The sequence below is a fragment of the Pneumocystis murina genome, assembly GCF_000349005.2.
Source record: "Pneumocystis murina B123 chromosome Unknown supercont1.8, whole genome shotgun sequence".
NCBI classification, from domain to species: domain Eukaryota; kingdom Fungi; phylum Ascomycota; class Pneumocystomycetes; order Pneumocystales; family Pneumocystaceae; genus Pneumocystis; species Pneumocystis murina.
Genome location: NW_017802366.1, coordinates 56,785 through 76,684, shown reverse-complemented (window position 1 = coordinate 76,684; position 19,900 = coordinate 56,785). Strand labels below are relative to the sequence as shown.

The following is a 19,900-nucleotide window of genomic DNA, read 5'->3' as shown; positions in this document are numbered from 1 at the left end:
ATGTTAATAAATAATTTTGCAGGTGCTTCTGGTCTTGGATATGAATTATCATTAATTTTAAGTCGTCTTGGTGCGATCGTCATTATCATAGATATAGCTGAAAAAAAAATATCGGATCGTAAAAAAGTATTTTTTAAACAATTGGTACTAAAGTTAAAAGCTTTTTGTCACTATTACAGATGTGATGTTACATGTGTAAGAGGTCTTGAGAAAGTTTTATTGGAAATTAAAAAACATGTTTGATACATTGTTTTGAGAATTATTTTTTGATATATATAAAGTTTGGGATTCCTACAATACTTGTTAATAATGCTGCTATAATTGATGGTGAATCAATTGAAACAATGTCATTTGAAAAATTTAGAAGGTTATTTATTATTATTTGTATTTATATTTATTTACGAATTTTAGAGTGGTTGATGTTAATTTTATATCACATTTTAATACTGTTAAGTTGTTCTTACCTGGAATGAAGCAAAAAAATGAAGGACATATTGTTACGATAGCATCTTCGCTTGCGTTTATTGGTGTAACTAATCTTTGTATGAACATTCTTTTTATTTAATATATACTCCGTTAAGAATCATAGCTGCTTATTGTGCTTCTAAAACGGCATTAGTCTCTTTTCATGAATCTCTAAAATACGAGCTTTTATATTCAAATTCTAACATTCGAACGACACTTGTGGTGCCAGGACAATTGAACACATCATTATTTCAAAATGTTAAGACACCTTCTCGATTTTTGGCTCCAGTGCTTGATCCCGTATATGTTGCAGAAAAAATAGCCAAAACCATAATAAATGACATGGGTATAGAAATATATACGCCATTATATTGTTTAATACTTCCCATGCTAAGATGTATACCTATAAGATTTCAAAGAATCTTCAGATATTTTAGTGGTATAGATAAAGCTACGTATGTATTTATAAAACATTAATTGTATTATAAACTATTTAAAGTTTATATTAGAAAATTGCATATTCAATTAACTGTTATTAATATTTTAGACTTATATTGTAAATCTTGATTGTTTTTATTACTATCTTTTTTCTAAATTTTATTTTTGAGTTCATTTGCTCATTTTTTCAAATACTTAAATAATATTACAACTATTTTGCCTTTACAGAAATATATTATTTTAAGTATTCCTTAGATTATTTATTTATTCTTAATATTCAAAAGCAGAAATATTTGCAGAAAATATTTATATTATAAAACTGTACACTTTTTTATTCATCAATTTTATAGAATTAGTTACTTTTTTTAAAGAACTTCATAAAATATTAAAAGTTGATTTATAAAATTGAATATTATTAATATTTCAGTTAATAATATTCTATTGTAATATTTATCTCCTAATGCTCTTACTATAAAGAATTCTTATAATAATTCGATATCATTAAAATATTAAAATATTAAATATTAGAAAATAAAAGCAATAATTTTTCCTATAATTAAAAAAATAACTGTTTATAAATATCTTTATATATTTTGAAGGATATTTTGAAATAAAATTATATTTTTAAGTCTGTTATTAGTTTTTTTTTTCAACTTTAGAACAATTAGAAATATTTCAAGCTATTAGTATTCCATGTAAAAATAATATTTTAAGTGATTTAGAAATAAACATCTTTTGTTTTTTAAAAGACAAAAGGACATATATTTATATTAAAACATGCAAGGTTCTTATTTTAAATTGCTCTACAATAGCTATTTCTTTATCGATGATTATCTCCATATCTATATTTGTTATAGTACTCCCATTTTAATTTCAAATTATATAAAACCATCTACATAGAATTTGTTAAGCAATAGTTTGTAAAATAAACATGTATTTTGGACCTCTAAAAAGACAAAATTATTTATAATTCGAATATTAAAGAAAAATTTTATGAAAAAAATCTTGAAAATAAAAAGAACTAGAATACATTGTACTTATTTATCATATTTAATATTTTGTAGTATGTTTTTTAATTAAAAGTGTTTTTTTCTGTTGTATAAATATTTATAAAGATTATAAATATACGCCTTCTTATCGATTAAATATGTTGTTTTTTTAATCAATATATGTATTTTTAACAATATTATCTATTAATTTCTTCATTATGTACTTTATTTCTCACATTTAAATGTAATATCAAAGTCTTTATGCTAGTGATCGACTATACAAATTCGCATGAATCATTAATATAGAACATGTTTAATGCATAAAAAAGTTATGAAACGCTTCTTTGTTATTTTTTAATCTAAGATCTATTAAAATTAATAAATATGAGGTGGATATATTTGATTTGGTTGTTTTCCTTATATATATATGTAAAACAAGTAATGTCATCAAATTCTTCAAATAATCTAGATCCAACTTTAAAAAGACTAAGATTTCTTAAAAAAGTATATTCTATTCATTCATTTTATTGTAAATTCTAATTTGCCTTTTTTTATAGAGGCACACTTCAATAGAACCTATTGTTAAAGAAGTCACCATAACCATGACCCACTGGGTAGTTCATCATGATTGTATCATACTAACTACCATTGATGCTTCAAGAATAAACACAAAAAGTGATACGCGTCAATATCATACAATTACAGGCACCAGAGATATATAGTATTTTTTTAAAAAAGAATTGATCATATATAATAATTGAATAATATTATGCAAAAAACTAATAAAATACAGCATTAGCTTTTAATAATTATAATTAAGTTATCAATTTTTTGAAGTGCTTGTTAAAGAATGTTTGGTATGGATTAATTTCGGCCATTTATTAAAAAAAGAATCCCACATACTTTTATTTCGATTATCATGAATGTCTTTTCCCGATGATTTGGTATCAGCTTTTTCTTTTTTTGAAGTACCGCTCAAAAAAAATCTGTTAATTATGGTAGATTTTAAAAGAGAGTTTGATAACATAGTCTTGGTATCATTATTTAAAAGAACAGAAGATTCAGATGGACTTGTAGAAAAAGTAGATATAACCGGGCTGATAAATTGTGTAGGCGGAGAGAAATTTCTGGGAGTTGTCCATGGTTTCCTTAAAAGAAAAGAATCGCGTAAATCTTCTGACTTTACTCCATGTAATGGTTTTTTGTATAGAATATGCTTAAAAAATGAAGTATTAGGTGTATCTAAATAAATAGACAAATCAGAATTAAATTTATTATATTGTGAATGCCGCAATTCTTTTGAAAGATTTAAACAAGAATTCCGTCTTTTATTATTCATAGAAATCAGTTTTGGAGAGTTAAACATATCCGTTAAGGATAAATATCGTGTTTTTTCATGTAAATTATTTTGGGTATTCTGAAATTTGCTTGATGAACTAAAAAGTGACAATATATCCGGTGCAGAGAACGATCTAGTTATTTTCGAATTATTAAGATATAATTTTTTGAATTTTATTGGTATAAATAAACTATCAATAAAGTCGTATTTCGATTTAATTTTTATTTCATTAATAGATTTTGACGAATATCCTTCTCGGTTTTCCTTATCAGACTTCTGTAATATATTTGCATTTATGTTTTCATTAAAGATTTGATTCGAAGAAATTTCATTTAATTCTTTTTCTAAAAATAAATAGTTATTAACATTGAAATGCAACATATTCTTCAGATTATATAAATTATATGAATTATTAAATAAAGAACCATAATTATTGTTTCGAGATAAAATTTGTTGTAAATAAATCGTTTCATTTTGTGTTATAGAAAGAATATCATAAAGTTCTGTGCATATTTTTTTAAGAAACGAATTTTTTGAAATTAATTCTTTAATGAATAAGATTAAATGTGGTTTTTCTATAAAAGGAAAAGATTTTATGGAATCTGCATTCATCTTGATCTTTGGATATTTTTTAAAATAATCTGTTAACGTTTGAATATTTTCTTTTTCTTTATCAGTTTTTAATTCATCTTCATTTATCTGTTCTTTTAATATATTAATTAATCGTTCAGATTGTTGCCATTTTTTTTTTAAAAAATATTCCTATTTCTAAAGATTGTTCTAATTCCTTTCTCAAAAGATTTTTTTCTATTTCCATTGCATCTATATGCTTTTCAATGGCTTTTTTACGATCAATAACAGAACGAGCAAGTTCTAATTCTAATTTAGTAGCTTCCAATGTATTTGAAAGGTCTTTAATATTAGATTCAGAATTCGATAATAATATATTCAATTTTTCCATATTCTTATAAATTAATTAAAACAATCATAAAGAAAATAAAAGTGTTACACTTAAGATATTCCCGTTTTTTTCATTAATTCTAGATATTTCCTCTTCCAATTCCTTGTTTCTTTTTTTAAGAAATGATAGCGAAGATGTAATTTGATCCTTCTTAATTTTTAAATGAGATATCTCTAACTTAAACAATTTTTCTCTATATTCTGCATTTTCATTGTACGTTCTATATTCTGATAATAAATATTGACCTAATTCTATTCTATGGTTAAAAAACATTATAAAAAAAAGAAAAATACCTGATGCAATTTGCATATCTTTCTCAAACTGTTTAAAAAGAAGTCTATTTTGTTTAATATTCAGACAATCTGTTCCACAACAACATTTTATCGAAGACATATGATTGTTATTTTTTCTCTAAAAACCCTTAAAAATATCCTGAAAAAAAGCCAAATTATCTTTAGCTATTATTATTGATCATAAATCATAAAAAAATATTAATAAATTTAATAATAATGTCTTATTAGCTTCAAATTTTTAATTAACATTAATTAGAAGTAATCGTAATCGATTAATCGAAGCGTGAAAAAATAGAAGGTTATAAATTATGTGATGAATAAAATGATGAAAAAAAATATAAACACGTACTTATTTTAACGCCATCCTGTATTTAAAAGAGTAATTCCTAGCTCTTCACAACGGAGTTCTTTTAAACTTCTTGAATAACCTAAACCATCGTTTTGATAAGATTCCATTAATTTATATTTATTATTAATACAATGTTCATGACAATTGTGCACTTCAAGTTTTTTTCCTAGTGTAAAAGAAAAGCCTGCTTGAATAGCTTTGATTGGTGTTCGTGCAGGAGTTTTCAATGACCATATTTTTATATTAAAAGGAATAACAGTTCTTTTCCATGGGATAATTCGGAGTTGTGTCACAATCAATATTGTTTTTCCAAGGCCCCCAGCTATAATTGTGACACCTTCAAAATCTAATAATGAAGAATTGTTAATTTTTCTTTTATAAGATGTTATAAATTCAGCATGAAAGTGATTTAGAACAGGTATATTGGAAGAACAATGATTTGTATCTTCTAATAGTTTTTCAATATAAAGATCTAATTCAAAGACAACTGGCAATAATTCTTTAGAAGAAGTGTTTGACCATATTTCGAGTTCGAAAGATGATGATGAAGGCCAAACTTTATTATCATATAAAGTCTTTTTTCAATAAAAAAATATTAGTCTTATGAATATACAATCTTTTCCCTATCTATGAATTACCTGGTCATCATAATTATTCATATGATAATATGGAAAAAAAATAATCCGTGTATTCGTTAAAACGGGTATTAACCCATATTTTAAATACGAAAAACATGCATGGTTATAAATATTCCCTTCTCCTGCTGGAACTGCCATGGATTTCATGTCCAGAATATTGTTCTGTGGAGATAATTGTACTCGTCTTACTTCAATCCATCCACCACACATAGATTCCATTTCGTCTGTTACACATATATATCTCCTTAATAAAACCTGTGTTAATGTATGTTTTGTCGTATCCCATATTGTTTCTAAAGAAATAATTGGTATGTTATTAATAGAAAGAGGCTTAAATGTAATTTTTTTCATCAATTTAACCTTTTCGTTAGGAGTAAGTTGCCATAAATGAATATCCCCTTCATATCGAATTTCTTCCTCTTCAGTATCATTTACGTTCTCATTTCTTTCTCTTATATTTTCAAACATTGTTTCATTTTCAAAGAAATGCAAGAAATATGGTATATTCTGAGTACATTTAGGAACTGAAACAAGATAAAATGGCCACGATGAGATTGTTCCAAGAAGTATGTCTCTTCTAAGTGCTTTATCTGGTGTATCTATTGTATTTATATCTATTTTTAAAATTGGAACCTCTGGATGTTGGTTCCTTTGAGATATACCCAAAGACCGTTTGAAGACATAATCTACATAAAATTGGCTTTTAGGAGTCATTTTTCGTTTTAAAATATAAATGAGAGATTATATATAAAATTATGTCATTTTTCTAATGAATTGTAGTTTAGAAGAAATACGATAGAGCTTATTAAGGGTTACAGTTCTTAGAATTTTTAAAAAAATGAAACAAAATATTCAAATATGCATAAAAAAGATCTAAATTAATTTTATTATTAGAAATTTTCTATTTTCTAATTTATTAGATATCATTAAACATAAGAATAATATTGTAAAAAGTAAAGACCAATAAATATATATATAAAATACATATGAAAAGAATACTTATATTGTTGGTTTCTGTTCCAAATTTTTGATAGATAAATCTTGATATATTTGAAGAGAAGCATTAGGATGAATTTCCAAAGAGCCTGTTGTAAAAATTTCGATCATTCTATTGTAAAAGTTAAAAACAAAAAGAAAAATAAATAAAACCATAACATACTTTTCTATAGTTTCTCCCTTCTTACTAGCTGCATGTTGCCGAATATTTTCTAATTTTTCATTAAGGACCTTATTATGAAGTTCTTCTTCTTTTAAATTAAACCTCGCAAGCTATTCAATTATCAACAATAAAACTATGAGGTAAGATCCTTTTATTTTATACTTCTTTCTTGTATTTTTCAAATGCCTCTTCTTTTTGTGCTCGATATTCTTCAATTACTGCTTGTGCTTCCGAACGTGCATTTTTTAATCCCTGTGCTCTACCTGAGATATATTATTTCTCCTTTTTATGAATTCTATCATAGTTTTCTATACATTCTCTAGCCTTTTGAACAATTTTTTGCGACTCCTTTTCTACCTAAGATTATTTAATTAAACATATAATTTAAGAAAAAAAACCTCCAATAGTGTCTGAATCCCTGAAGAACCTTCGACTGACTAAAATTATATGTTATTCTTCACCTTATTTAACGTATTTAATAAAAACTTTACCATTTTATTGATAATTTTAGATCTTTAAATTCCTAGCTAACAGAGGTTTCAATTGTAAACTGTTACCAAACTACTATGACAACTATTTCCATGACAACAGTATCTAGGACAGCTTGATATAGACAAAAAAATGTGATTTTTTATTAAAAACTAGCTGATCTACTTATCAAATGTTTATTTCACATCTTTAAAGTACTTGAATATGTCTAAGGCGGCGAAAATAACATTTTTTACAACAGCCACTTTAGCGTTGGGTACAGTTGGAGGAGTTCATTATATTCAAAATCAAGAAAAAGAAGTGATTCAAGAAATTGTATTATCAAAAGTCTTATTTGAAATAGAAATTGTATGCTGGTGTACTTCGAGACGAAGCACGTGAAGCTATTCGTAAAGAGCATCAAGAAAAACAGATTAATAAAGAAAAACCAGAAACCAGCTATAAAAAGATTGAATTATCAACAGCTTCTTAAAACTGTCCAAATGTATATAGATAAAGAATTAGCCATATACCTGATAATATATTTTAAAATTTAAAGATTGAGCTACAATTTTTCAATAAATAAGTTCGGTTATTTATATAATTATAGTATAATCTTTGTAAATTGTGTTAAAAACTCATTATTCATAATGCAGATGGTTGTACTTCTTTCAACAAAATAGGTGATATAAGACTGTTCCATGCTAAAATTAATTGACCATCGTGTTCTAAATCTGTGTCAACACCAAATTTCCCGTAAATTTGCTCTCCAGTTTCAAGATCAATTTTTTTTTGTTTTTGATCACGCTTAGCAAGCTGTAAAGTCAAGAGACCTGATTCTGAGTGATCTATTAGTGTCGCCGTTTTATAATCAGACAAGATGGGTTCATAATTATCATTTATACAAAGGTGTTTAAATGCAATAATAGATCCTATGGATGGAGGCTGAGTAAGAACAACAAATGTCTCTATATTGTCTGGCAAAAGTGGCATATCTTCAAATGATGATACTCCATTTGAAACTTTATGTTATTATTAAAATAGTAAGATCAATCAGACTGATTTACCTTTGTTTTTATCATTTGATGTTAAAGGAATAAGATTAATAGGAACATTTGGAAGCTCACATTCTATTTCCTTAACAATACATCTATCTTGCCATTTTTCTTCATGTGCTTTATTATTTAAATCACATTCTCCATTCTCATTAAATCTTATATGCTTTCCTTGATTATTGCCTATTCTTGAAATAAAATTCTCTCTTTTATTTTTTATATATTTTTTTATTGGCCTGATTTCAATCTTTGTATGATTTAAGGGTTTGCCTGTTTTTTTTTCTAATTGTAGTAAATCCGAAAATTTAGCAGATTCTGGAAGAATTCCTTTTTGTTTATACATTATGAGTCTTTTGGTTTTTCTTTTTCTTATATTACGTGCTCTAGTAGAGGGCATTCCTTGTCCAGGAGGTCTCTGATTTTTAATATGTGAAAATGCTTGATTTATCTTTGGAGTAGATCTACAATTATTAAGCCTTTTTTTCTAGATTTTCTATAACATACTTTGATGATGTGCCTGAATTAGAACTTTTTTTAGAAGTAGATAATTTTGAAGTCATTGATGTTGATGTTGATGTTGATGTTGATGCTGATGCTGATTCTGATTCTGATGATAATGATGACGATGATGACGACGATGACAAATCAGATGATTCTGAGATCAATTCTTTTACAGCAGTTTTTTTTTTATATGGTTGCACCTTTTTTATTTTACTAGAATTATCTTTATTTTTTAATGTATTTAAATGAATTGAATTATTTTCCTGAGAAAAAGAACGTTCTTCATTTTCAATACATGATGTTTTTTGTTTAATAGGATCACTTTGCATAGTTCTCTCCGTATGATCAAACATATCAAACCGTTTGTTATATTTTAGCAAATATGTATCATTTTCTATTTTATCTTTCTCAGAAACCTCCAAACCCATAGATACACCTCTATTAAACATAGTATATATTCCATCGCCTACTTCGGGTGCATCATTAATTCTTTTTAATCTATTTATGTATAATTAACTTTTTTTTCTAGAAAAAAGCTTGATATATACATAATCAAATCATTTTCCCGAAGCACTTTAGAAACAGGAGAGTTCAAAGGAAGATGGAACCCCTCTAATTCAAGACTTAAATAACATGTATCTATATTAAATGAAAAAATCTCAATGATTTGCTCAATTAAATCTCGAATTGTCATAGAATCTGATAGAGGTGAAATAGAATGCCAACATTTAAATGTAGGTAAAGGATATGCAGTTGCAAGGCGTATTCTCATAATATTATGGAAATACTAACCTGTTCTAATATTTAAAAATCTTGACGTTTTACAACTGACCGAGCCTCTAAAATATTTAATAAGTAAAATAAAATATAAAATTCTAATTTGATCAATAATTCTTTAGTTTTTTGTATTATTAAGTATAATTAGTTTTTTCTATGTATGTATAAATATATAAATATATATATATTGAAAAAATTGTAAAAAAGAATACAATAATGCACATAACTGATGAATTATGTAAACATTTGAAGCTTCTTTTTATATTTAAGTATTTTTTAGGCTATAAAACCAGAAGAATTGGTGTTTTCATATTATTTTGTTATAATTCAGGCAATACTTAATCAAGCTTTTTTAGTCGATTAAGCTCAAAATTTACTTGATTTTCTAGAACTACTTCTTTAATCCTCTTTTTAATCCTATCTTTTGCAACTGATTTATCTCCATAGCAAGAATACTCCATTTCAAGAAGATGATTGCTTTCATCAAGTAAGATTGATGATAGAGAAAATATTTTCTTTGAGTTTTCTGAAATATCTATGACATTTTTTTCTGAAAATAAAATAAATTCTATATCTGACCATGCTAATAAGAAAATTCTAAGAAAAGTATGAATCGTTGTTAAAAATTCGAAAGGAAGCTTTCTTAGAAAAATAAAATTGAAAGGAAATATAGGATAAGATCGAATAATACTTAATACCTCTAATGTAAACCATAACCCTATTATGTAAAAATACCACTATTATCTGTTATTTTCTCAAAAAAAAAATATATAATATACAAATGTTTTCAACGGTTTAATTCCCAAGAAATTAAAAACCAAAGAAACAAAAATTATTCCTCCATAAAACTGAAATGTTGGTTTAATACTTTCAAAAAGGATTTCATATAAAGAAACTGTTTTTGACCATTCAATCATTGATGGACCAAGTCTAACATTTTTACATTAATTCATATCTTCTTTTATCCATATCTTTAACCTTTCATATGCAAATCTTTGTTTTTCATTTGATAAAACATTATACGCTAAACGCAATCTTATAAATTCTGTTGCATCTCCATTTTTAATCTTATCAGGGTGTATTTTTAAAGCTCTAATACAATTATAAGATATAAACACCAATACATAATGCCTACATCTTATGAAAATGTGTTTTTAATTTTCCTTTACTAAGACTGTATGGTGATATTTTTAAGATTTCATAAAAATTTTGAGATGATTTTACATAAAATTCACACATTATAAACAACAGATAAACAATGATTAAAAAAAGTGATATTTTCCTTCTATCCCTTGAAAAATCTACTGAATTAACTGGACATTCTTGAATATAACAAATACGTCTACGTATTTGATAATATAATTTTTGTAATATTCCAATCAATTTTCCTGAAAAAATACACCAAAAGATCCATAACATAATTCCTGGTGGTAATTCCATCCTGTTCTTATATTATCTTTACGTCTTTTTAAGCATCTTCAGATTCTTAATATTGTTGGAAATTGGAGAAGGGTACGAATAGATCTCAATCTAAGAAACTATAAAAAAAGCCAAAGAAAAGGAAGAAATGTCAGGAGAAGATAAGAGATTTAAGAAAAGAAGCTATAATGAGGTTGATAATGATAATATGTCAAAAGAAAACAAAAAAAAGCGGAAAAAAAATGAATCAAAAGTGAAAAAAAAAGAATTATTTAAGAAATCAATATTAAAACCGAAAAATCCGTTCTACAAGTTTGAAATAGAATCGTATATTTCAATTCCTCCTATTTATTGTGGATCGCCTATGAAGGGTGTTGAATATTATCTTGATACAATGATTTTGAATTATCTTCCTAATATACAAGGAATTATGCTTGCACATAGGAATTGTGAGTTTATAGATCGAACAGCAAAGATATATTATGAAAGCCCGTTTGGATTTTCATGGATTCGCTTTGAAATGTTAGTTTGGCGAGTTAAAAGAGGTGATTATTTAGGTAGAAGTTTTTTTTAAAAAAAAACATATTTAATTCATTAAATAAGAGGGAATAATTAATTTACAGTCGCCTTCGCATATTGGTCTTTTAGTAAGTGGATTTTTTAATGCCTCAATACCGAAAAATGGAATTCCAAAGACATGGTCATATCAAGAAATTATGTCTCAAAAAGAAGTTGAACAAAATAAAAATGGATATTGGATGAATGAAGACAAGAAAGCAATTAAGATTGGAGACAAATTATGTTTCTGGACAGTAAAGTATGTTTTAAAGATTTTTCTATTAAATAATGAAATATTAGACTTGAAACTATTGGCGGTATCGTTAGTATAGAAGGAACAATAGATATTGAAAAAATACACAAATGATGTATTATAAAGACTATTGAAAATAGATATTTGAATGATTCAAAAACGCTTTTAAGTACAAATAATGTTTCTATCCTAATAAAATTAAACCCTAACTCCACAAATTTGCATTTAAACTGTAATATAACCCTTACAAATCTAGTCAAAAAAGATTCGCTCAAATATATAAAACATAGATTATGAAAATATTAAAATACGAACGATATTCAGAAAAAATGGGTAACATTAATTAGATAATTGTCGAGCTATCATCTTGCAAAACAGGTGTAGGGCTTAAATCCTTAATGAAACAAAACATGCCATCTAAGGTAGAACCATCAATATTATTATTCGGAAATAAATCTGTAATAGGACTTTGAGAATCCCAAGCAGAATCAGAAGATGCATCATATGAACTCGATAGAATAGGAACCGAATCAAATGATTCCTTATTGCAATCTAATGTCCAAGTAAATTGAGAAAGTGGATTAGACGACCAAAACTGCGATGCTTGATGATCAAATGATAAAGGATGTTCAGATGATGATCCACTGCTTTGAGGCATTGTTAAATACTGATCCGATGTAGCTAACTCTGTAGTTGTCTCAAGTATCGAAGACGAATCATGAATTTGTGTATACAAATTCTCTGACGTCCAAAGATCAATAGATGGTTCATTAGCCATTAAATATGAATGTAGTCCCATTAAAGAAGGCGTTGTACGCGAATAAGATGTGCATGATAATCCTGACAATGTTTCCGACGTCCCATATAAATCTTGATTATATATGGGAAGATTCGAGACATGCTTATTCGTTAAAACTGTCGATACATTATTTGACCACGATGTATCATGATGATTCATATTAGAAGTAAGACCCGGCGAAAGCGCACTAGGAAACTGAACCACCGAATTTAAATAAGGCTGAGGCGACTCAACTGTACTAGGAGATTGTGGCGATGGCGACATTAAAATTGGTGAAATTTGTATCGGCGGATGAATCCGACTAACAAATTCACACGGATAATTTGCTTTGATACAATGCGTACATTTCCCATCCGGTCGCCCTTGATCTCCTGAACACCGAATTTTACGTCTCCGACATCGTTGACATGCTACATCAATCCTTTGCCGTGGAGAATCTGAACTTTTAAGCGGTAAAGAACGAGAACGATATGGAAACTTAATAGTATCCAAAGCCCTTGTCTTAAATAAAGTATTATCAATTTCCATTTTTTTATTTATAGAAAGAAAACCAGGTGTAATATTCTGAGATACTAACGTTTCACACGTTGAATGAAATGTCATATATACTTTTTTTTCAAAAAAAAAAGTATTTTTCTTTTAAAAATCTTTTCAATCTATTATTGAATTTTTGGACCTTTTTTTTTTTCTGGTCCTTTACTTGAAAATACTTATTTTTTTTTCTATTTAAAAAAGAAAATCTAATCGAGGCCTTCTCGTTATTTATCGACTTTGTTCAAATTTTCAACGTTTATCTTTATGAAATCTTGTTTATAATTTATTCTTGAAATGTGTGTTTTTAAAGTATCTGCTTTGTAAAAATTCCTTATTTAGTTTGGAAGAAAGGATATTTTTTTTCATATTTTTTTTTAGATAAAATCAGCTTGGCCGGATGAAGGTGAAATTTCACGTAAGTTAAACGGATTAAAAATACATAAATATGTGAAAAAAAAAAGACAAATGTATTTATAATATTAAATAAGAATAAAAATAAAGTTTTCAAATAAATTAGTTGAAAGAATTAATGTAAAATACTAATTATTTAATATTATATAAAAAGATAATTATAAATGAAAAACAAAGAGGAAACGCCACTTAACTTAATAAAGAAGAAAATCTATAGGGTTAGGAATAAATATTTTTTAGTGTAAAACAAAGATGGCAAGTATGGCAAGTTTGTCGAAATTTTCTATGTTTTAAATAAATTGAGCATTTTCTAAAATTAAGGGGAAAGAGTTTATTTGAAAAAGGTTAGATAGAAAAAAGTAAGAATTTTAAATGAAAAGTATTGTTTTGTTGTTTTATTAAAAATGAGTAAGATATAAAATTAAAATTTTTATAAAAGATTAAAAAAATAAGATTTAAGAAAAAAATCAATTAATATTTTAAAATAAAGTATTTTTTATAAAAGTTTATTTTTTTTAAATAAAAAATGATATAAATTTTTAGAAATGTTAAAAATACAGGGTTGTAGACTAGAGCTAAAAAGTTAGAAGGGTTTAAAAACAAAGTAGTATTAGGAATAATGAATTTGACATTATTAATTTAAAGGCTAAATATAGCGCTTTCCTTTTATATTTATTTTCCTGGGGTAACCATGAAAATCGGGTTAACCATGAATTTTTATAATTCAACTCTATATAGATTATCCAATTCAAGAATTTAATACAGTCTATCAATGATATACCTTCCTAAAAGGGTTTGATTGTTATATTTTGTCTCCTTTTTAGTTTAATCATGATATACTTAAAATTATTTTTTAGAGAATATAAACTTATAGGAATGTTTTATTAAAATGTTTAAATAAAATCATAATTTATTAAGTATGAACTATATAAAAAACTATGTGAAAGAATTGCTTTAAATAATAAAGGAAGTAATTATATGTGTATTTAGTATATTCTTTTTTATTTAATTTAAAAAAGAATTAAGTTGGGATTCTTTTGAATGTTAAAATCAAGAGTTTTATAAAGATTAAGGTTTGCTTTACAGTTCAATGGCGAATGTTTGTTTTGTTTAATAGAACTTTTTACCATGTTTTATTTTTTTGTATATCCATAGATTTTTTTGATAATCTTAGAAAATGGATCTATATGAGCAATAAAATTTGTCGATCATTATTTAGAGTTTTTGTTATGAGAAAGTGAGGAAAAGAAAGATATTTGCCATCTATTTTTTTACCTATATAAACAATTACTTTTTTTTTATGTTAAAAATAATATAAATTATAAAGATTTTATTAACTAAATATATCTAAATTTTTATTTTTTTAGTTAAAAACTAATAATTCTTTTTTATTAAAACAGAATTTTCTTTTAGTAAAATTGAATTCTGAGATTTTTTCGAATAAGATTTTATAGATTCATATTTTTATTCTTGTCTGATTTAAATTATCTTAGATCGGTTTTTTAATTTGAAAAAAAATAAAGAAATCTTCTTAACTATGGTTAAAATTGTATCATACTTTTAAAGATCAATCATATATTTCTATATCTTATCATCTTTATACTTTTTTAATACAATAATTCTTATATTACAAATCAATAAAAATAAAAAATAGGCCTTTTATTTTAGAAAAAAACATGTTAAACAAAACTTTTAAATATTTTCTAAAACATTAATTATAAAATAATCTTAACTAACACTTGGATCATTATAAATTTTTAATTTAGAAGGTTCTATATCAATAAGTTGATCATTTAGACCTCTTGCTGTTTATCTTGCTTGACTTATGAAGAAATTAAGTTGAAGGTATTTTTATTTTAATTCTTTTTATTATATTAAAAAAGAAAATTATAAAAGTTATGATCGAAATATATTATGTACATTAAGACATATGTCTCTCAAGTATAAATAAAACCAATATTAATTAAATCAATTGAAAATAATATCCATGAAATATGTTTTTTTTATTTTATCATTAAAAATCCAAAATCATAGGTTAGTGTCTTTATAAGATATCACAATCATTATCAAGAACTTGATCTGCTCTTTTTTAGAATTTATATCAAATATTAAGCATTAACAATTCATATTATCCTTTAATTGATCCAATTGAATTTATCAAATATATATTTCTAGTCAGAATATTTTGGAATAAAAAATTTATTCTTCTCATATCTTCTTTCAATCCAGTTACAAATAATACGTAACTTTCACTTAATTTTATTCATTATTGATGCAGATATCATAGGGATCTTAATTTCCTTATATTTCTTAAGACATATATTTATAATATATTAAATAAATATTATCTTCTTTTTTTTATACATTATTTTCTGAATAATATAAAATCCTATATAGAAACATATTAAAACATTCAGATCATTGAATCTTTATCAAAAAAAGGCTATCTCTCTGTTTCTTCTCACATATTCATTATTTAATCAATTTTCCCCAAATTATAACATAATACTGGAGATTTGATCTAAATAGTATTTGATTTATTTCAATTAATAACCTTATGCCATTTTTAATTTTATGAGAGACAAAAAACCTTTTTCCAATATCTTTCTTTTTTTCCGCTGATATTTTATATAGTAATAATTATATAAATTATTTCATTACAAAAGTATAAATAATTAGATTTAAAAGGTATCATAGTCTAAATCTCAAAAATATTCTTTCATGATTATATTTTTTATTTGCTATGCTAATTTTAAAACTATTCATAGATTCGATAAATAAAAAATCATAAAAAATCATATTTTTAAGGAAAAAATATAGATTATCATTCATTATTTCAACAATTCTTAGCACTTTTCATTCTTTTATTTTATTTTTTGTTTTACATTTTTTTTCTTAATACTCGGTCTTAATTTATTAATTTTTAATTATTCTGAATTCTCAAGATTTGAACGTCAAAAAAACATGAAAAAATTAAAAATATAAAGATTTTTCTAAATAAAGAGAAATATTTCAAAAATTTATTAAAAAATAAATAAAAAGATTATATTATAGATAAATAGTTAAAAGTTCGAAAAAAATTGAGAAAATATAGTTAAATATCTTAAAAAATAAGATTATTATTATTAAAGATATGATTCAGAATGAGAGCAAGCCAAATAAGTTTAATGAAGGAGCTCCTATAGAATCATATGAAATTTTTGATGATGAATATGAAAATTCGGCTCAATCAGTTGATTCTGATGATAGTTTAATTATTTTTACAAAAGAAGCGTAAACTGTTTTTTTTAGTAAAATAGCCATTTTAACATTTAAAAGTCCACCTACTTCACTATTATCAAGAAAAACACTTGAAAATGGACAATTCGTTGAAGAAATTAACCAAGAAAAAAAACAATCACAAAAAAAAAGGTAAAATATAATTATTAATAATTTTTGTAATTTTTTTCAGTAAAGAAAACATAAAATACCAATTATTCTCAAAAGATGAGCGAGAGAAACCTCTAAGAGTGTCGGATGATATATGTATTTTAACTCCTTATTCAATAGAAGAAATACCAGATTCAGAAGATGACAATTCAGAAATATTTTTGGAAAATGAAGAAATAGAGTTTTCAAAGGCTTATGTAGATAATAATACTCCGATACGAAGTAATTTAAAATACTTTGTGAACTCGGAAGATAATGCTATTATGAAAGATCAAACGACTACAAAAAATGAATCTTTAATACAATATCCAGATCGACCTTTGCCTTGGAAAAAGCCGGAAGCCCTCGGTACATTGAATAATCCAATAGATCTTTCGAAAGACTTATCAGGACACTTTCCTCCTCCCATGCCTCTTCCTTATTCAAAGTATGAATATCAAAATTCTATATTTCAAGAAACAAATATTTCTTCATCATATCCACGAATACTAGATACTAATAAGGAAATAATGGCATTATTTGATAATATATATTCGATGAATGAATCCAAAATCAGAGAAGGGACACCAAAAAGATTACTTCCTACACTTATGGAACATCAAAAAATTGGCTTGAGTTGGATGAAAGAAAAAGAAGAAGGGACTAATAAAGGAGGAATTCTGGCAGATGATATGGTACGATTATTATTTTTATTTCATTTTAATTGTATTTTAGGGTCTTGGGAAAACAATACAAGCTTTGGCATTAATTGTTTCAGAAGATGAAAATAAAATGGGAACTACTCTTATTTGTACTCCGGTATCTCTTTTGCAGCAATGGGCTCGAGAAATCCGGACAAAAACTAAACCTCCCCTTAAACTATATATTCATCACGGTAATTCTAAGCGTATAATTCAACCATCTGAACTAAATAAATATGAAATTGTTCTTACTACATATGGAACTGTTGTACGTGATCATAAGACTCTTATTAAACTCCAAAAGGATCCTGATCATTCCACATATATGCTTTATAAACCTGCATTTACTTTATTAGAGCATCATTGGCACCGAATAATTTTAGATGAAGCACAAGTAATTAAAAATAGACATACCTTATCAGCTCAAAGCTGTTACAAACTTCAAGCTACTTATCGTTGGTGTTTAAGTGGAACACCAATGCAGGTATAATTATTGAACATTTAATTTTGGTTCTAAATATCTATAAGAATTCTATAGATGAACTTTATTCATTGATATGTTTTTTACGTATTAAACCATATGATGACTGGTCTACATTTTCAAATCATTTTTCTAAGCACTTCAATAGATATTCCTGCTCTAATTATATAATGAAATCTATGAAAAGATTACAAGTATTGTTAAAAGCTACTCTCTTGAGGAGAACAAAAACTTCTACTATTAATGGAAAACCCCTTTTAACATTACTCCCTATAAACATAGAGTTAGTTTATACCATATTTAGTGATGAAGAACATGCATTTTATAAAAAACTCGAGGCACAGACACAATTACAAGTAAGTCATTATGTTAACGAAAATGTCCTTGGTTCTCATTATACGAATCTGCTTGTCCTTTTGTTGCGTCTTCGTCAAGCATGTGATCATCCATGGTTAGTTAAAATTAAAGAATCGACCGAAATATCAGAAAACGATTTAGAGAATCAAGAAAAGCTTGCTCGTGAAATATTTGCTCAACAAGTTCAAAATATTCAAAGACTTAAAGATTTCGAATGCCATGTATGTTATGAAGTCATTCTTTCACCGAACTTTATTGTACCATGTGGGCATTATTATTGCAGAGATTGTATTATTAGAGTAATCGACCAAAGTCAAAAAACTTCTATTATGAATGGCAATGTTACATTAGATGCTCGATGCCCGGAATGCAGATGTATATTCAATATGAAAAAAGTTATTGATTTTTCAGTATTTAAAAAAGTTTATAATTGGAATTATGAACCTAATTTTATAAAAGAAGATAAAGTTTCTGATGAAGAAACAGATGATGAAGATCTTACTGTTATAAAAGATAAAGGCAAGCAGAGAGCTGTTATTGATAATAAATTTGCTGTTAATGATTTGGATGTAAAATTAGCATGGAAAAGAATATTTAATCATAAATTTATTAAACAAACGAAAAATAAATTTCATCAACACTTGGAGAAAAATAATGATCAGTTTAAATCGTCTGCAAAAATCGACAAATGTATTGAAATATTAGACAAAATAAAACATAATAATAGTTTAGAAAAAACAATTGTTTTTTCTCAGTTTGTAGAATTTTTAGATCTTCTTGAGATTTCTCTTCTTCTAAAAGGATACAAAATATTACGCTATGATGGACGAATGAGTGCAATACATCGAGATCAATCATTATTCATGTTTGACCAAGATCCTACACATACTGTTATGTTAATATCCCTTAAAGCAGGAAATTCCGGTCTAAATCTAGTTTCCGCCTCACAGTAAATATTAATAGCCATTTTCTTCTATTTACATATTTTAGATGTATTTTACTTGATCCATTTTGGAATCCTTTTGTAGAAGAACAAGCTATTAACCGCATACATAGAATAGGACAAACAAAACCCGTTCAAATTTATAAATTAGTTATTAAAGGGACAGTAGAACAGAGAGTTTTAGACCTCCAAAAACGTAAACGTGATCTTGTAAATTCATTCATTTATTTATTTCTAACATAATAATAAAAAATAGATAGAAAATGCACTAGAAGAAAATGCTTGCATGCAAATAAGCAGACTTAATAAGCAGGAACTATCATTTTTATTTGGTCTTCAAAATCCTTAAATTTTTAATTATCTTAAAATATAAACCTTTTTTACGGTCTTTATTTTTCTTATATTATTTTCAGCAAATATTTCACGCAACTATTTATGGCCTTTGCATTGCATCTTTTATATTAATATTTCTAATAAAAATTCCTTTTTTTGTAAAATTTATTTTTAATCTTATTTTACACATACATATATATAAATTTTACATAGTTTTATAACTAAAAAAATAGCTACATACTTAATACCATTCCCTTACTAATAATTCCTA

General features: G+C 25.6%; 12 protein-coding genes across 12 annotated transcripts; 5 read left to right on the top strand and 7 right to left on the bottom strand.

The window, feature by feature from the left end:
- Window positions 1–985, top strand: PNEG_01685 (hypothetical protein; the record flags this gene model as incomplete). Its single annotated transcript, XM_007875457.1, has 4 exons — window positions 1–237; window positions 282–367; window positions 412–542; window positions 590–985. 4 exons carry the CDS (start codon window positions 1–3, stop codon window positions 940–942), a joined length of 807 nt encoding a protein of 268 aa, XP_007873648.1. The 3' UTR covers window positions 943–985.
- Window positions 986–2,333: 1,348 nt separating this feature from the next.
- PNEG_01684 (hypothetical protein) lies at window positions 2,334–2,614 on the top strand (the record flags this gene model as incomplete). Its single annotated transcript, XM_007875456.1, has 2 exons — window positions 2,334–2,396; window positions 2,450–2,614. The coding sequence occupies 2 exons, from the start codon at window positions 2,334–2,336 to the stop codon at window positions 2,612–2,614; spliced, it is 228 nt and encodes a 75-aa protein (XP_007873647.1).
- A 101-nt stretch (window positions 2,615–2,715) lies between these two features.
- Window positions 2,716–3,877, bottom strand: PNEG_01683 (hypothetical protein; the record flags this gene model as incomplete). Its single annotated transcript, XM_007875455.1, has 1 exon — window positions 2,716–3,877. Exon 1 carries the CDS (start codon window positions 3,841–3,843, stop codon window positions 2,716–2,718), a length of 1,128 nt encoding a protein of 375 aa, XP_007873646.1. The 5' UTR covers window positions 3,844–3,877.
- An 81-nt stretch (window positions 3,878–3,958) lies between these two features.
- Window positions 3,959–4,777, bottom strand: PNEG_01682 (hypothetical protein; the record flags this gene model as incomplete). Its single annotated transcript, XM_007875454.1, has 3 exons — window positions 4,486–4,777; window positions 4,241–4,443; window positions 3,959–4,195 (listed from the first exon to the last, which is right to left on the bottom strand). The coding sequence occupies exons 1-3, from the start codon at window positions 4,583–4,585 to the stop codon at window positions 3,959–3,961; spliced, it is 540 nt and encodes a 179-aa protein (XP_007873645.1). The 5' UTR covers window positions 4,586–4,777.
- Window positions 4,778–4,839: 62 nt separating this feature from the next.
- PNEG_01681 (hypothetical protein) lies at window positions 4,840–6,186 on the bottom strand (the record flags this gene model as incomplete). The annotated part of the gene is made up of 2 exons (XM_007875453.1): window positions 4,840–5,409; window positions 5,473–6,186. The coding sequence occupies 2 exons, from the start codon at window positions 6,184–6,186 to the stop codon at window positions 4,840–4,842; spliced, it is 1,284 nt and encodes a 427-aa protein (XP_007873644.1).
- Window positions 6,187–6,471: 285 nt separating this feature from the next.
- PNEG_01680 (V-type ATPase, G subunit) lies at window positions 6,472–7,154 on the bottom strand (the record flags this gene model as incomplete). Its single annotated transcript, XM_007875452.1, has 6 exons — window positions 7,123–7,154; window positions 7,030–7,068; window positions 6,946–6,988; window positions 6,794–6,894; window positions 6,632–6,741; window positions 6,472–6,580 (listed from the first exon to the last, which is right to left on the bottom strand). The coding sequence occupies exons 1-6, from the start codon at window positions 7,123–7,125 to the stop codon at window positions 6,472–6,474; spliced, it is 405 nt and encodes a 134-aa protein (XP_007873643.1). The 5' UTR covers window positions 7,126–7,154.
- A 170-nt stretch (window positions 7,155–7,324) lies between these two features.
- Window positions 7,325–7,592, top strand: PNEG_01679 (hypothetical protein; the record flags this gene model as incomplete). Its single annotated transcript, XM_007875451.1, has 2 exons — window positions 7,325–7,420; window positions 7,464–7,592. The coding sequence occupies 2 exons, from the start codon at window positions 7,325–7,327 to the stop codon at window positions 7,590–7,592; spliced, it is 225 nt and encodes a 74-aa protein (XP_007873642.1).
- Window positions 7,593–7,744: 152 nt separating this feature from the next.
- PNEG_01678 (hypothetical protein) lies at window positions 7,745–9,427 on the bottom strand (the record flags this gene model as incomplete). The annotated part of the gene is made up of 4 exons (XM_007875449.1): window positions 7,745–8,121; window positions 8,167–8,615; window positions 8,659–9,153; window positions 9,204–9,427. The coding sequence occupies 4 exons, from the start codon at window positions 9,425–9,427 to the stop codon at window positions 7,745–7,747; spliced, it is 1,545 nt and encodes a 514-aa protein (XP_007873640.1).
- A 286-nt stretch (window positions 9,428–9,713) lies between these two features.
- PNEG_01677 (hypothetical protein) lies at window positions 9,714–10,919 on the bottom strand. Its single transcript, XM_007875448.1, has 4 exons — window positions 10,568–10,919; window positions 10,411–10,524; window positions 10,212–10,362; window positions 9,714–10,169 (listed from the first exon to the last, which is right to left on the bottom strand). The coding sequence occupies exons 1-4, from the start codon at window positions 10,870–10,872 to the stop codon at window positions 9,771–9,773; spliced, it is 969 nt and encodes a 322-aa protein (XP_007873639.1). The 5' UTR covers window positions 10,873–10,919; the 3' UTR covers window positions 9,714–9,770.
- An 80-nt stretch (window positions 10,920–10,999) lies between these two features.
- On the top strand, window positions 11,000–11,776 carry PNEG_01676 (hypothetical protein; the record flags this gene model as incomplete). Its single annotated transcript, XM_007875447.1, has 3 exons — window positions 11,000–11,408; window positions 11,455–11,668; window positions 11,710–11,776. The coding sequence occupies 3 exons, from the start codon at window positions 11,000–11,002 to the stop codon at window positions 11,774–11,776; spliced, it is 690 nt and encodes a 229-aa protein (XP_007873638.1).
- Window positions 11,777–11,874: 98 nt separating this feature from the next.
- PNEG_01675 (hypothetical protein) lies at window positions 11,875–13,245 on the bottom strand. Its single transcript, XM_007875446.1, has one exon. It carries the CDS (start codon window positions 13,062–13,064, stop codon window positions 12,006–12,008), a length of 1,059 nt encoding a protein of 352 aa, XP_007873637.1. The 5' UTR covers window positions 13,065–13,245; the 3' UTR covers window positions 11,875–12,005.
- A 3,129-nt stretch (window positions 13,246–16,374) lies between these two features.
- On the top strand, window positions 16,375–19,645 carry PNEG_01674 (hypothetical protein; the record flags this gene model as incomplete). The annotated part of the gene is made up of 7 exons (XM_007875445.1): window positions 16,375–16,679; window positions 16,725–16,817; window positions 16,858–17,509; window positions 17,550–17,999; window positions 18,044–19,302; window positions 19,344–19,506; window positions 19,553–19,645. The coding sequence occupies exons 1-7, from the start codon at window positions 16,540–16,542 to the stop codon at window positions 19,643–19,645; spliced, it is 2,850 nt and encodes a 949-aa protein (XP_007873636.1). The 5' UTR covers window positions 16,375–16,539.
- Window positions 19,646–19,900: the final 255 nt, after the last annotated feature.

What these genes read in the sequence shown, in the direction of transcription:
- PNEG_01677 (XM_007875448.1), bottom strand. Translation starts at nt 10,872, where the DNA reads ATGGAATTACCACCAGGAATTATGTTATGGATCTTTTGGTGTATTTTT. An exon ending in AAAACACATTTTCATAAGAT is followed by an intron (nt 10,525 to 10,567) that starts GTAGGCATTATG and finishes TAATTGTATTAG; the next exon opens with AGCTTTAAAAATACACCCTG. An exon ending in TTAAACCGTTGAAAACATTT is followed by an intron (nt 10,170 to 10,211) that starts GTATATTATATA and finishes AACAGATAATAG; the next exon opens with TGGTATTTTTACATAATAGG.
- PNEG_01675 (XM_007875446.1), bottom strand. Translation starts at nt 13,064, where the DNA reads ATGACATTTCATTCAACGTGTGAAACGTTAGTATCTCAGAATATTACA.